This window comes from Equus caballus, chromosome 9 (assembly GCF_041296265.1).
Source record: "Equus caballus isolate H_3958 breed thoroughbred chromosome 9, TB-T2T, whole genome shotgun sequence".
Taxonomy (NCBI): Eukaryota; Metazoa; Chordata; class Mammalia; order Perissodactyla; family Equidae; genus Equus; species Equus caballus.
The window spans coordinates 98,627,210-98,643,225 of record NC_091692.1 but is presented as its reverse complement, the minus strand read 5'-3'; the positions used below and the strand labels follow the sequence as shown (position 1 = coordinate 98,643,225).

The 16,016-nt window shown below is 44.5% G+C and overlaps 1 protein-coding gene across 1 annotated transcript; it reads left to right on the top strand.

The window, feature by feature from the left end:
- ZNF251 (zinc finger protein 251) lies at positions 1-15,301 on the top strand. Its single transcript, XM_014728141.3, has 4 exons — positions 1-826; positions 1,052-1,184; positions 1,653-1,766; positions 12,472-15,301. Exons 1-4 carry the CDS (start codon positions 794-796, stop codon positions 14,148-14,150), a joined length of 1,959 nt encoding a protein of 652 aa, XP_014583627.2. The 5' UTR covers positions 1-793; the 3' UTR covers positions 14,151-15,301.
- Positions 15,302-16,016: the final 715 nt, after the last annotated feature.

The following is a 16,016-nucleotide window of genomic DNA, read 5'->3' as shown; positions in this document are numbered from 1 at the left end:
GTCCAGGCGGGGTCTCGGGAGGTTTCGGCCCGGGTCACGGTGGCCAGGGGCGGCAGCGCGGAGGTTTAAGGGGAGAGCTGCCCGGCGGGGGCTCGGCCCCGAGCGGCCTGGGAGCGCGGGCGAAGCGGCGGCCTGTGCCTGCAGCCCTGGAGGCCAGAGCCGGCGGGCCCGGGAGCCAGCGAGGTCGCAGGACCCTGGAGGCCGGAGGGGAGGCTGTTGGGAGAACTAGCGTGCGACCGCAGGCTGGCCTGCGGGGCGGCGAGGAGACGGGAGGCCGCCCCGAGGGGCTGGGGACGAAGGCGTGAGAAGGCCGGCAGGCTTCTGGCTGCACCTCGGTGGCTCGGGCCCCACTCGCCCCTCCCACGTCCCCTCCCCCTCGTTGGGCGGGCTGGGGGCTGCAGGGCCTGTCCCGGGTGCGCTCTTCGCACCAGCGTGACCCGGGAAGCTGGGCCCCTGGAGCTGCCCCTGTCACCCGCCGGCGCCCGGCCCCACCGGGGCTCTGGCTCTGCCGGTTTTGGGGAGTGTGCGTGTACCCCTGGGCAGTCGGGCACGCGTTGGCTCGTGCTGCAGTGACCTGCCTCTGACCGGTTACTTCTACGGGCGATTTTACTCGTGGCCACAGGTGGCCACTCAGGAACCCATTTCTGCCGTTCTTCACCTGGCCACCCTCCACACCCTTGGGCCATGGGAGTTAATGGGGTGACTTAATGACACTGAATGGTTCTGAGTAGGGGTCCCCTTCCCCTGAGGGTGAGAGAGGGGAGGCCCAGGCCTGAGATCCAGCTTCCCCAGGATGGCAGCGGCGCTTCGGCTTCCATCGCCCCAGGTGAGTTCACCTTTCTCCCTGCCCTGCCTCCTCTGGAGCGGTGAGCCCCGCGCCGGGAGAAGGTCTCCGGGCGGCAGTCCTAGCACCCAAAGAAAGGGTTCTGGGATTGCACTCACGCCCTCCCCCAGGGAGAGGGGCTCTGCTGTCCCCATGGCAAAGAGGGCAGCTGGTGCTCGGGCTGACCGCAGCACGTCTGCCCAGTGGTGCGGCCACCTGTCGTTGCAGAAGGCGGAGCCGCTGACCTTCCAGGATGTGGCCGTGTACTTCTCTCGCGCGGAGGGGCGGCAGCTGGGCCCGGACCAGCGGGCGCTGTACAGGGACGTGATGCTGGAGAACTACGGGCACGTGGCCTCGCTGGGTGAGGCTGTCCCCCGGCCTCGCGGTGGGGGCCTCTAGGGAACTGGAAGGGGGGGGCTGCTTCCGCACTTTGGAGCCCAAAGAGGAGGCTCCTGTCCCTTGTCCCCAGATACCAGTCTGGTCTCCGCGTATTCGCCATGGGAGAGCCTGCCTTGGTCCCAGTTCCAGCGACTTCGCTCTGCGCTGCCCACGCCCACAGCTGTCCCCCAAGGGGTGGGAGGACTGATGAGTGAATTCTCTCTGGGCACTCCCTCAGCCTCTGCCTCCCCTGAGCAACCTCTTTCTCTCCCCCAACAAGCACACACTTTGTGCCCTCCCCCCCCCCCCCCGCCACCGCGAGAGCTCCCCTCCCACCTGCCTAGGGTGCTCCTGCCACTGGGCTTCTCTCCTGGCCTGAAGACCTGGCGGGCAGTGCCCTGCCCCAGCTCCCCAGGCCGCACCAGCTCACCCAAGGCCGTCTCCTCTACAGGACTCCCTGTCCCTAAACCAGAGCTGATCCTCCAGCTGGAGCAAGGCAAAGAGCTGTGGGTCCTGGATCTTCTGGGAGCTGAGGAGCCGGTGGCCTTGAGCAGCTGCAGAACAGGTGAGAGGTGGCAGGCCGGCCCCAGAGACGGTGCTGGTTGGGTGGTGATGCTCACTTCCGCGGGCTTCTGGGTGCAGCCTCAGACACACACAGCAGCCTGTGCTTGTGCAGACAGATGTACATGCTTTAAAGGCTCTATCTTACTGCTTTGCCTTAAAAAACACAGTTCTGATCATTAGGGAAGTTTGCCTTTAGTGTTTTCCTCTGTAGTTAAACAGTTATAAACAGCCTCATTCCCTCTGTCTCTAAATCCCTTCTTACTCTCTTTCTTTAGACAGTGGCTATAGGTTCTCCACCTGGTTCACCTGTAAAATAAACTTCTATCCTTTTTCTCCTCTGTCTCCCAATTTCAGTCAATAGTATTCCTTTTTAAAAAATGTTTACCTTTCTTGAACATGCTTCTACTGCTTGACTTGTCAGCTCTAAATGTTCTCTTTGACTTCCAGTGACCTTGTGTTACTTTGCTTTTTTCTCCTCATTTTTGGTCAGTTGTGTTGTTTCTACATTGTCAAAGCACGTAACACTTCGTCGTTTGTATCCCCTCCTTTGTTAGTGCCTTAGATCTACGGTGAAGTGCACTGTTTGTCCAGGTTCTTTTACCAAAGTTTTCTCCATCGTCTCTTGGTTGGGTGGAGTTTATCTTCTAGTAGTTTATTCAGAAAGGCTCTTGTGAATAATATACCCACAGTTTGGGCATATTCAAAGTTGGTTATATGAAGCCTTTAGTTTCTAAAAGTAGAAGCTTTGATTGATTTGAGATATTTCTTCTCATAGGTAATTAAAGTTATAAATCGTCCTCTAAGCACAGCTTTAGATGCATCCCACAAATTTTTAATATGTTGTAGTATTTTTATCACTTAGTTGAAAATATTACCTAATGTTTCTCATGTTTCTTCTTTGACCCAATGATTATTTAGACATGTGTTGTTTAATTCCCAAATCGTTGATGTTTCCTAGTTCTTATTGTTATTAATTTGTAATTTAATTCTGTTGCAGTCAAGAACATCCTCTGTATGACTTCATTCTTTTTACATTTATTTGCTATTGTTTTATGACCCCAAGTTTGTCCTATCCTGGTACTTTGGTCTGTCATGTGTGCTTATAAAGAATGGGTGTCCAGCTGTTATGTGGTTTTATAAATGTCAATTAAGTGGAGGTGTTGGTGGCATTGTTCACATCCTCTATGTCTTTGGGGATTTTTCGTCTAGTTACTCTTTCAGTTGCTAAGAGAGGGGTGTTAAAATATCCAATATGATTGTGGAATTATCTGTTCCTCCCTTTAATTTTTTCCATGTTTCTTTCATGTATTTTGAAGCTGTGTTAATGGGCTCATTCACATTTATGATTATCCTTATAAAGTGTTTCTCTTTATCTCTGGTAATAAATTTGCTCTGAAATATATTTTATCTGACACTAACCTAGTGACTCCAGCCATCTTATGCCTGCTGTTAACAAGGTATATCTCTTCCATCCGTTTAATTTCAGCCTAGCCATGTCTTCAGACTTTAAGTGAATCTCTTGTAGACAGCAGGGAGTTGGGTCTTGTTTTTGAATCCATCTTTACAATCCTTGTCTTTCACTTGGAGTGTTCAGCCCATTAATATTTAATATAATTATTGATCTGGTTCAGAAAGGCATTTGTGAATAGCATTTTTTTTTATTTTATAGCTATCTCCTCTATTTTGTGTTCCTCTATTCCTCTCTCGCCTTTATTTGGGTTATTTGAACATTTTTTAGAATTCCCTTTTAATATTCCTATCTGCTTTTTAAGTAATCTTTTTGCATTTTTTATACTGATTTTCCTAGAGATTAAATAGTCATACTTAAGTTTTTGCAGTCTAATTACAGTTCATTATGTACTACTTCACATAAAATCCAGAAATTTTGCAACCATCCCCCCACCCTTTATGTTACAGTTGTTATATGTAATATATCAGTATATATTTTTAAACTCTACAAGAAAATGTCATGTTTAGTTTCAAACAGTTATGTAGTTTACAAAAAATTAAGAGGAAAAAGGCCAAAAAATAGTCTTTCGAATTCTCCCCAATATTTTTTGTGTCCACTGCTCTTCATTCCTCTCTGATGACCTGAGTTTCTACCAGGTGTCATTTCCCTTCAACCTGAAGACCTTCCTTTAGCATTTCTTGTGGTGCTCATCTGCTGGGTCAATTCTCTTGGTTTTCTTCTACATGAAATGTGTGCGTTTTGCTTTCATTCCTCAGTGATATTTTCTTTGGATCTAGAAATCTGGATTCACAGAGGGTTTTTTTGGTTTTTTTCACTCAGCACTTTAAAGATCTTGTTTCACTGTCTCCTGGCCTCCATGGTTTTTGATGAGGAGTCAGCCATTAATTGCATCATTGTTTCTCTGTATGTAATAGGTTGTTCTTCTGCTTTCAAGATTTGCTCTTTATGTTTGATTTTCAACAGTTTGACTATGATGTGCCTCAGTATGGGCTTCTTTGTGGTTATTCTGTGTGATGTTGTTTAGCGTCTCAGTTCTGCAAATTTCTGTCTTTAATCAAATTTGGGAAATTTGTGCCATTATATCTTCAAATTTCCTTCTCCACTGTACTCTCTCTGGTCTCCTGAGATTTCAATTACACATATGTTTGACCATTTGATATCATCTTACAGGTCCCTAAGGCTCTGTTTATTATTTTTAAAGTCTTTTTTGTCTATGTTCTTCAAATAATTTCTATTAATCTAGATTCAAGTTCACTTACTCTTTCCTTTGTCATGTCCATTTGGCTCTTAAGTCCATGAGTGAATTTTTAAATTTATAAAGTGTATTTTTGAGTTATAAAAGGTGCATTTGTTCTTTTTTATTGTTTATATTTCTCTGCCGAGACTCTCACTTCCATGAGATTTTCATGTTTTGTTTTACTTCATTGAGTATAATTACAATAGCTGCTTTAAAATCCTTGTCTGTTAATTCTAACATCTGGTTCATTTCAGGGGTCGACTTTGCTGATTTTCTTTTCTCATGAAAATGTGTTGTGTTTTCTTGGTTGTGTGTTGGCTAATTTTGGAGTGGAGATTCTGGATTCTATTATTTTCCCCTGATGAGTGTTGTTTTCTTTATTTCAACAGCTGATTTTCTTGGCTGGGCTTGAACTGAAAACTTTGTTTCCTATGCAGCGTCTCTGGTGTCTTCAAGTCATTTGTTCTTAGCTGGGCTGCTTTGAGTGTGTCCCGTGCATGTGTGGTTCAGGCATCAGCCAGGGATGTGGGCGTAAAGAGTTTGGGGCGCCCCTTTTTGGCTCTTTCCTTCCCAGGAATCTTCCATTATGTTTAGAGTTCGCAGTGCCTGGCCGCTCGTTTCTGGCTTCCCAGGCCAGGAAGGCTGTGTGTTTTTCCAGCTGTGCCCCTGCCTCTTGGCGTGGCAAGGCTGCATTTAGCCTCAGGGTATGAGCTATGGAAGAGAACTTACTCTGTTGCCCCCTCGCCCCTCCTCTGAGTGAGTGTGCACCCCCACCAGCACACATCAGCTTCACCCCAGTACCTTCAGATGGTTGCTTTTTTGTGTTATGTCCTGGTTTTATGGCTGCTTCCTCAGTGGGTGGGGGAGGTGGTCCAGTAGCATCTTTGTCCGTCATACTCAGAAGCAGAAGCCATATGTGGCCTTTACACTTGAAAGACAGCCGACTGGCTGTAAAATCTTTGGCTCACATTTTCTTTCCTTAAATAACTTGGAGGTCTTGTTCCACCATCTTCTGGCATCAAATAAACTGACTCCAACCTGTCTTCTTTCTCTCATAAATGACTTGGCCTCTTCGCCTGCATGCTCCACTAAATTCTTTGTCTCTGAAGCCCAGGGTTTTTACTAGGGCGTGGCTCAGTGCTGCTTGCTCTGGGTCAGGTTGCCCTCTCAAGGTGTAGCTTCAGGTATTTCACTTCAGAGAAGCATTCTTGAATTACAGGTTAAGTTGTCCTGGCTGTAAGTGCTTGGCCTGTTCCATTTATTTAGTGTTCTTCGGAGACTCCAGCCATGTACACATTGGGTCTCCTTTGTCTGTCTGCTACATCCATCATTTTCTCTACGATCCTTGAAAGATTTATTTATTTCTGTGTCTTGCATAGTGTCTGTTCTCCCTGTGTTGCTTCACTAAAATTTTTTCTTTCCCTCTCGCCCTCCACCTCCAACTCTGTCAGTCCATTCTCTGCCTCTTCTCTGGCCCTCACCTCCTAGAGCCTGGCCATCTCTTCTTTGGTTCTGGTATTTCTGCTTGTGGATTCCTTCACAGCTTTAAATTTTCCTTTGTCTTTTAATTTGTGTTGGCATGTAAGGTTACAATTTTCGTTTGCTTCATGATAATATTTTTCTGATGACTTTTCACTGGCTTGGGAAGGTTGGGTTGCTCTTTTTCATCTGTTCTCTTATTCTTTATGGCTTTGTGAAGACATGAGAAGATTCAGAACTAAACTTTGTTCCTACTGAGACCTGATATTGAGATCCAAATTTACGATTTTATATTTCCTTCTAGGTTGGTGTGGGGAGAAGGGTCTATGTCTTTCTCCACAATTACCCATTTAGATGCTTGAATTTTGTAAATGTCCCATGATGTTTCTTCTAATCTATTTTCATCTTCATGTTGTCTATTTTATTTACATGTTATCTGTCACTTAGCCAATATTTTAGTATAATGAACCTCTGTGGGATTTTTTTATTGATGTGGGCTTAAGTAACATTCTGTCAACATTCCTGTTACATGCAAGCAAATGATTATTACCAGTAGTAATGTTACTTAGTATAATTTGCTTTTGAGGTCCAGTAGGTTGTAACGTTCAGTCTGATGCATTTGGCCAACGTTTTCTTTTTGCTATGACCTGCCAATCATACATACATTCTGGATTCTTTAGGATTTATATGAAGTGCTTTCCCCTCAACATCTTCTTATGAAACTTCTCACCATACGTTACAGTTGAAAGAATTTTATAGTGAACGCTTGTATACCCGCCCCCTGGATCCTGCCTTTGACATTTGCCTGTGCTGGATGAGCACATGTCCACTGGTCTCCCTATCCACTTAGTCTCTTGTTGCTTTTCAAAGTAAATTGAGACATCAGTTCACTTTCTTTAAATACATGTGTATCATTAATTGGAGATGAGTATTTCTTAACAGTTTTTTCTTTTGAGGTAAAATTTACATAAGCAAAATGTACAAATCTTAAGTGTAAATTTGCTGTTTTAACAAATAGATGCATCTATGTAAACCAAACCTCTGTCAAGACATAAAAGGCCCTCATCACCCAGCAAGTTCCCTTGTGCTGTGCGTTTCACTGAGGGCACATGTCTTCACTGGCTAGGGGAAAATTAAGAGCTGAATAGTTTTATGTAGCCATGGTTCTAATGGCCACTGTTTTGTGGTAATTTTGACTAAATCGTCACTTAGCTGTTCGAAACTCGTAGTGGAGTTAGGCTGTTATACATGGTTAGTGCCGCACTTAGAACAAGGCGCCCAGTGTGGCGTTTAGCTCTGCAGTCCAGGTGCCACATGGGTCCTCTCAGGTGAGATCTGCCCTCAGGGTTCGTGGGAAGACTCGGAGTCCTGTCTGGGTCGGAGGAAGGAGAATGGGTGCAGCCCAGGAGACACGGTGGGTGCGATGGTGCCCCTGCCAGAGGGGCGGCGCCCGCAGAGTGGCCGGGGGTCGGCCTTCCGGTCTGATGGGAAGAGGTGATTGCTTGTGTTGGGGTTTCTCCTGCAAAAGAGCGCGCAGGTGTCCTGCTTTAAAAGTAATTACCCCACGTCCGCTGGGGGCGGGGCTGCGCAGGCTGAACCTGGTGAGCCTCGGACGCAGGAGAGGAGGCCGCTCCGCCCCGGAGGGCGTCCTCTGGGGACCGCGGCCCGTTCTCGCCCGCGGGGCGGCTCGGGCGGTGCCTGCGCGTGCGCTCTGCTCCCGGCTGCGCTCGATCGCGGGGACCTGGGGTCGCCCTTGGGCGGCCTGCGCCTCGTCCTGCTCCGCGCTGATTTCGTCCCTCGGGTGCTGTCCTACCCCCGGCGGCCGCGGGTGGCAGCAGAGCCCTGCGATGCCGCGCATCCCCCTGTCCCCTCTCCGGTCCGGCGGGCGTGGGCGCGGTGCTGTCGCTCTCCCCGCGGACCGGCGAGTGTCCGGGCGGGGTCGCCCCGGGGCCAGGCCGCAGCGTTGGGACCGTGGTACCTGCGCTGTTTACCTGCGAGGTCTCGGGGGAGGGAAGATTGCGACGGCGCGAGAGCTGGTTTTAAACTTGCTTTTTCGTTGACTGCAGACATCAGGGAGGAACCTAGTGTCTGCCAGGAAATCTGTGTGATCGCTAAAAGGAGAGCGTGGGAACAGTGACGGGGGAGATGTGGAGATTTTTCCCAGTCTCTCTCTTGACTTTCCTAACAAGGAGCTTACGGTTTAACTCTAATGTTTAAAATTTTTTAATGTAAATATAGGCGTTTATTACCTCAGTTTTGAAGTCTTAAGATTCCTAAATAATGTTAGAATGACAGAAGAAATAACCACATCCTAGCAAAATATAATGAAAAATTAACATTAAGAATCACTAGAGAAGCATCAATTTTTTAAAAATTGTATAAATCTTTAAATTGTACTCAGAAAGATTAACTGGACAAAGTTTATTGGTCTACAGCATTTTACAATATTGTTGGAATTTCTTTGTAATAAGACTCCATTCAAAAGGGCCATTTATTTGTATTTTTATTTTAAAATTTTTATCACAGTTACCAGTAACCCATATTCATGTTGCATTTCCATACAGTAAACCCCAGTTTACATAAGGGTCACTTTGTTATTATTATTAAGCCCAGTTTAAGAAATATAAGCAGTTTTAGCTGTTTTGGTGTAACAGTCTAGGTCTTCACGTGAATTAAAATCACCATATCTGTATTTCATTTTCATATTGTCTGGTAACAGTGCCATTACCATGGGCATAAAAAACAAAGTCACTCTAAAGGCCTTTTAATTTTCCATAGAGATTTTCTCTATTTTAATCTGATGTTTCAGGTAATGACTTTTTCAAACTGAGCAATGTACAATTTCTCATTTTCCTCTATGTATTTTTTATTTCGTATTAAAAATTTCAAATCTTAGTTACATGAGAATTTTAAGGAAAATTATTATCACCTATTTCTGAAAGAGAAAAGTTCAGTCTACAGTGGACTAGCGTTTTTCCCAGCTGTGCCTGACTTCACAGTCTGAGCTCTTCACCATCAGGGAAGTGGTCCGTGGTGCCCATCGTGGGGAGGGGCACCCTGCTCTGTGAAGCCAGGAGAGGAGAGCACATGGATATAATTTCCTCTACCCCATTCCTTTTTCTGTCCTTGACCAATCTTAATATCCAGGAGAGCAAATCTTCTGCCTCCTTGTCTGTCTGTCCACAGTGGAGTCTTACCTGTTCTTGACCCTTTGTGTTTCCATATTAATTTTAGAATCAGCTTGATCAGGTTTGCATTAAATCAGTTTGGGGAGAAGTGGGTATCTTTACAAGCTGAATACCACAACCCATGAACATGTTACATCTCTTTATTTACCTTGGTGGGGTTTTTTTGTTTTTTGTTTGGTGGAGGATTGCCGTGTCCCAACATCCGTGCCCATCTTCCTCTGTTTGGTACGTGGGAAGCCGCCACAGCATGGCTTGATGAGCGATGTATAGGTCCACGCCCAGAATCCAAACCCACAAATTTCAGGCCACCAAAGTGGAACACGCGAACTTAACCACTACACCACTGGGCCGGCCCCTACCTTGGTCTTCTTTAATTTCACTCAGTAATGATTATTTTTCTGTGAGGAGGCCTTTTATCTCTTTGATTAGATTCATGCCTAGGTGTTTGGTGTTTTTCCTATGCTCAAGTAAGTGGTATCTTTCTCTCTCTCTCTTTTTTTTCTGTAAGTTACTTTTATTTCTCCTTTATATTTTAGTCAGGGCAATATATTAATTTTTTCTTGTTTTGTTTTTATTTGGTTTGGTTTGTTTTTTTTGGTGAGGAAGATTGGCCCTGAGCTAACATCTGCTGCCAATTCTCCTCTTTTTGCTGAGGGAGACTGGCCCTGAGCTAACATCCGTGCCCATCTTCCTCTACTTTATATGTGGGATGCCTATGACAGCATGGCTGGCCAAGCGGTGCCATGTCCGCACCTGGGATCCAAACCAGCAAACCCCAGGCCACTGAAATGGAACGTGCGAACTTAACCACTGCACCACCAGGCCGGCCCCCAGCCTATATTCTTTCATATCTGGCTTCTTTCTCTCAAAATTATGTTTTTAAGCCTCATCCATGCTGTTGTGTGCAGTGTGGTTCGTTTGTTCTCACTGCTGTCTCATCGCTTGCATGGGTATGCTGTGATTTAGTCATCCATTCTACTGTTGGTGGGCATTTGGGTGGTTTCCTATTTGGGCTTAAATATCTTTTAATTGTAGTTTTCTAGCTATTACTTTTTTTTTTAAAGATTGGCACCTGAGCTAACATCTGTTGCCAATCTTCTTTTTTTCTTTTTCTTATTTTTCTCCTCAAAGCCCCCCAGTGCATAGTTGTATATTCTAGTTTTGGATCTTTCCGGTTGTGGCATGTGGGACACCATCTCAGCATGGCTTGATGAGTGGTGCCATGTCCACACCCGGGATCTGAACCGGCAAAACCCTGGGCTGCCGAAGTGAAGCACTCAAATTTAGCCACTCGGCCACGGGTCTGGCCCCTCTAGTTATTTATTTCTATTTTTTGTACATAGAAATGTAGCTAATACTTTGATTTTTTATGCAGCAAACTTGATAAGCTATTATTAATTCTGATAATTTACCTGCGAATGATGATTTCATTTCTTCCTCTCTGATCTTTGACTCCTGTTACATTTCTTTTTGTCTTGTTGCTCTGGCCCAGACAATGCTGAATAGAAAGTGATGGCAGACTATCCAACCTCGAGAGGAACTTTCCACATTCACCATGAAGTGTGGTGTCTGTTGTAGGTGTTTTTGTAGATGCCAATTTGATATTAAGGAAGTTTCCTTCTGGTCATAGTTCTCTAAAAATTTGGGTTTTTTTTTAAATCAGAAATTGATGTTGAATTTTGTCATAAATCCTTTCTGCGTCTATTGACAACCATATGATTTTTCTTCCCTTTTCTGTAAGTATGGAGAGTTATATTGATAGATTTTTACTAAATTTGCATTCCTGAAATAAACCGAACTTGTTATCCTTGTTGTGTGTTACTGGTTTTGTCTTATTAATGTTTTAATTAGGGTTTTTGCATCTATAATTGTGAGTGAGATTGGCCTGAAATTTCCCTTTCTCATATTGCTGTTGTCAGGTTGTGGTATCAAGTTGAATTAACCTCACAAAAGGAATTGGGTCATATACTACCTCTTCCTATTTTCTGGATGTAACTGATCAAGAATAAAAGAGAAAAGGAACAAATAACCAAAGTGAAAAAGGAGCCATCAACACACATACTACAAACAGATAAAAAGATCCTTTGAACACATTTATGTGAAAAATTTTGAACATGAAGATAAAATGTATAAATATCCTAGAAAAGTACGATTTATCAAAATTGGCAGAAGAAAAGGTTAACTACATAATCCTATAAGTATTTAAAAAATTGGCTCAGTAATTTAAAACCCTTCCTCAGAAAACACTAAGCCCAGATGGCTTCGCCAACTGGTACTAAACATGCAAGGAAGAAACAGCTCCTATCTTACCGTGTATGTTTTCAATAAAAGTTGGTTTATGCAGTATATATAGTTTGAGAATGTGATTTTTACTTTATAATAGATCTTGGACTTTTAATTATAAATTCTTCTGTTATATAATTTTAATGGCAGAATGGTGTCCCATCATATGAATAGTCTATACCAGGTTTAACCATCCCTAGTTTTTGGACCTTTGGGTTGTTTCTTGTTTTCCTACAATTAAAAAGGGCTTTCCGTGACTGTCATAGTCACCGTGTCTTTGTGTGTATGACTGTCCACTTAGGAAAAACTGCTAGATGCATAATTTTGACAAAGGATGTGTGATATATCAATTCTTTTGGTACATATTTCCAGATTTCTCTTTAAAAAGTCATGTTTATTTACAGTCCCAGCCACAGTAAAAGACAGTGATTGTTTCTTTGGTTCTTATTAACACTGGGTATTATCTTTAAGTACTTGGAATAAAGTTAAAGTTCTTGAGCTTTTGTAGGACCTCATGTTCTGTTGCTGCCCATCTTGCTGCTCTCTCCTCGCTCTTCTTGTTCCAGCCATAGTGAGATTCTTTCAATTGTTGGACCTGATCGTTGTCACATAGCACATCCAGGTCCTCGTGTCTGCCACTGCTAGGTGTTAATTTCAGGTTTTAGCCTAAACCTCACTTATTCCCAGAGGTCTTCTCTGACCGTATAGACCAGCTGGGAGCCAGTCTTCTTGACTGTGATATTCCTTACCTAGTATGTGCCTGGCCTTCTAAATATTTGTTGAATTCTAAGTATTTTCTGAATGGATTAATTTGCCAATTTATAGGTGAAAAATAATTTGTTTTAATCTCTATTTCTTGATTACTAATGAACTTAAAATATTTTATCCTGTTGATTGGCCATGTTTACTTCTTAGTTCTTCCTACCACTTATTTTCCTATTGGAGTGTCTACCTTTTGCATGACAGTTTGTAGGAGCTTTTAACATATTATGGATATTGTCCCTGATAGATGGTTTCTCTGGTAATTTTTTTATGTTTTGTGTAACAGATTCTAAGATTGGGACTGCGAAGGAACTATTCATTCTAAACCAGAAATGTTCTGAAGAAGTAAAAGCCCCAGAATCGACATCAAGAAGATTATCAAGGGATAACCCACAGGCACCCAAGTTGCAGGAAGCTTTGGGCTGTAAGAGTCAACTAGAAGGATACCTGGGAAATTCTGATGGGCAGACTTTGAAGAAACCCCAACTTCTCGAGAGAGTTTTTAGGAAAGAAACTGTTATGTGTAGGGCAAGCTGTCCAGGAGAAAAAAACCAGGAGAGTGGTGCATTTGATAGAAACTTGAATCTGGGCCAAAATGTTGTGAGACTTCAAAGAAAGAAAACAGGAGAGACAGCCTTTAAATGTGGTACATGCAGCAAAACCTTCAGATATAACTCAGACCTAACTAGGCATCAGAGAAGTCACAGTGGAGAAAAACCTTATGCATGTGGTCAGTGTGGACGAGCTTTTACTCACAGCTCAAGCCTTATTCTGCACCATCGAGTTCACACTGGAAATAAACCATTTAAATGTAATGAATGTGGGAAAACCTTTGGCCTCAATTCCCACCTCCTCCTCCATCAGAGAATTCATACTGGAGAAAAACCTTTTGGGTGCAGTGAATGTGGGAAGGCTTTCAGTCGAAGCTCCACTCTTTTTCAACATCGTATAATTCACACGGGAGAGAAGCCGTACAAATGTAATGAATGTGGAAGAGCCTTCAGCCAGAGCCCACAGTTAACACAGCATCAGAGAATTCACACTGGTGAGAGACCCCATGCGTGCAGTCAGTGTGGGAAGGCCTTCAGTCGGAGTTCAAGCCTTATTCAACACCAAAGGATTCACACTGGAGAGAAGCCCCATAAATGTAATCAGTGTGGGAAGGCCTTCAGTCAGAGCTCCAGCCTGTTTCTCCATCATCGGGTTCACACTGGAGAGAAGCCCTATGTATGTAATGAATGTGGCCGAGCCTTTGGCTTTAACTCTCACCTCACTGAGCACGTCAGGATTCACACTGGAGAAAAACCCTATGTTTGCAATGAGTGCGGCAAAGCCTTTAGTCGTAGTTCAACTCTTGTTCAGCATCGGAGAGTTCACACTGGGGAGAAACCCTATCAGTGCGTTGAATGTGGGAAAGCCTTCAGTCAGAGCTCACAACTCACCCTACACCGCAGAGTTCACACTGGAGAGAAACCCTATGACTGTGGTGGCTGTGGGAAAGCCTTCAGCCGGAGGTCAGCCCTCACTCAGCATCAGAGAATTCATACTGGAGAGAACCCTCGTGAAAGCAGAAAAAGTGGCCCAGCCTTTGTTCATGGGTCCAGCCTTAGGCCACACAGACAGATTCTAACTGGAGAGAAACACTCTGTGTGTGATGGACGTGGCAGAGCCTTCAGCCATGGCACAAACCTTGTTCTGCATTGGATGATTCAAGCTGGTGAGAAATCCTTTGGGTGTAATGAATGTGGAAAACCTCCCACCTCACAGCCCATTGAACATCAGAAAATTCATGCTAGGCAGAAGCCCTATAAGTGTCATGGGTGTGGAAAAGCCTTCAGTCAGGGTGCAACCCTTATTGAATGTCAGGTAACTCACACCAGTGCAAGACCTTATCATTGTCCCTCAGCCAGAGCTTACAACTCACCCCGCATTATCGAACTCATGTGGGAGAGAAACCTCCTTTAAATGATGAATCTGAAAGATACTTTATTCATATCAAAAAGGTTTTCCAAAAAAGACATTTTTAATGTGATAAATGTGGGAAACAATTTAGCAATTGTTCATTTTATGTTGGATAGGATGGCATCATGAAAGTCAAATAAGAAGGTCTAAATATTACTAGCAAAGCTAACAATTCAGATGACTATTAAGTCATTAAATTCCAAAGTAAACGTAATAGAATTCATTCTGGAAAGTGACAGTGTCTGTGCAGAGGTTACTGTTGTGCTAGAAGGTGACCTCTGTGCTCAAGTTGCCACCAGGAACTGATGGTGAATGAACGGAGGCCATGAAAATTGAGCTCGCTCAGTTCTGTGTCAACCCAACCTGATGTATTCTGCTCAGCTCTGCTTTCCTGCCTAAGCCCAGGCTTGTGGCTGAGATTGTCTAGTTTCAGTCCTACACACCTGCTTCCACGTGAGCACAGAGAACCTTGCCCCTTGGGCACATTCAAGCCGTATTTCCCACCGTCAGGATGGTCTGGCTCATCCCCCAACCACCCCACAGAGGAACTGCAGGTCGGAGTCCCTTCCTTGCATGGAACCCCAGTGTTGCATTTGTGAAACCAAGTTTGTTTATTTTTTTCATCCTAAAGAGCTCTACGGTTCAGCCAAAGAGGGTACCTCGGGGGCCAGCAAGGCAGGGGGCTGGCAAGTAGCTTTACTTTTGAAAATTCTTATTAAGAAGTCAGGTTTTTTGAGGTATAATTTTCATACAATAAAATTCACCCTTTTTAATGTACAGTTCTATGAGTTTTAACAAAAACATACAGTCGTGTAGCCACGACCACAATCAAAATATAGAATATTTCCATCATCACCCAGAATTCCCTTGTAGTCGACCCCACCTCACCCCCGGCCCCTGGAAGCCACTGGTTTGCTTTCTGTCACTATAGTTTCATGTTTTCAGAATCATTGTGTGTGTGGCCTTTGGGATCTGGCTTTCACTTAACATAATGTGTTGGAGATTCATCCATGATGTTGCGTGTATCAGTGGCTCATTCTCTTTTACTGGCAAGTAGCTTTCTGCTGTAGCAGTTTATCCATTCACCCATGGAAGGGTATTTGGGTTGCTTCCAGTTTGGGGCAACTATGAATAAAGCGGCTGTAAACATCTAAGACAGGCTGTTTTGTGAACCTCACTTTTCAGTTCTCTTGGGCAAACAGCTAGGAGTGGGATACTGGGTCATAGGGTAAGCGTATGTTTAACTTTTATTTTTTTTAATTTTTCCTTCTCCCCAAGGCCCCCCAGTACATAGTTGTATATTTTAGTTGTGGGTCCTTCTAGATGTGGCATGTGGGACGCCCCCTCAGCATGGCTTGATGAGCGGTGCCAGGTCCACGCCCAGGATCTGAACCAGCGAAACCTTGGGCCACCGAAGTGGAGCGCGCGAACTTAACCACTCAGCCACGGGGCCAGCCCCCATGTTTAACTTTTTAAGGAACTGCCAAACTGTTTTTCAAAGTGGTTGTACCATTGACATTCCCATTGGCAACATATAAGAGTTCAGTTGCAGGGCTGGCCCAGTGGTGCAGCAGTTAAGTGCGCACGTTCCGCCTCTCGGGGGCCTGGGGTTCGCCAATTTGGATCCCGGGTGCAGACATGGCACCGCTTGGCATGTTTGGCAGGCGTCCCACATATAAAGTAGAGGAACATGGGCACAGATGTTAGCTCCGGGCCAGTCTTCCTCAGCAAAAAGAGGAGGATTGGCAGCAGTTAGCTCAGGGCTAATCTTCCTCAAAAAAAAAAAAAATTTTAGTTGCTGTGAATCCTCACCAGAACTTGGCATTTTCAGTTTTTTTATTCTAGCCACTTTACCGGGGATATAGTGGC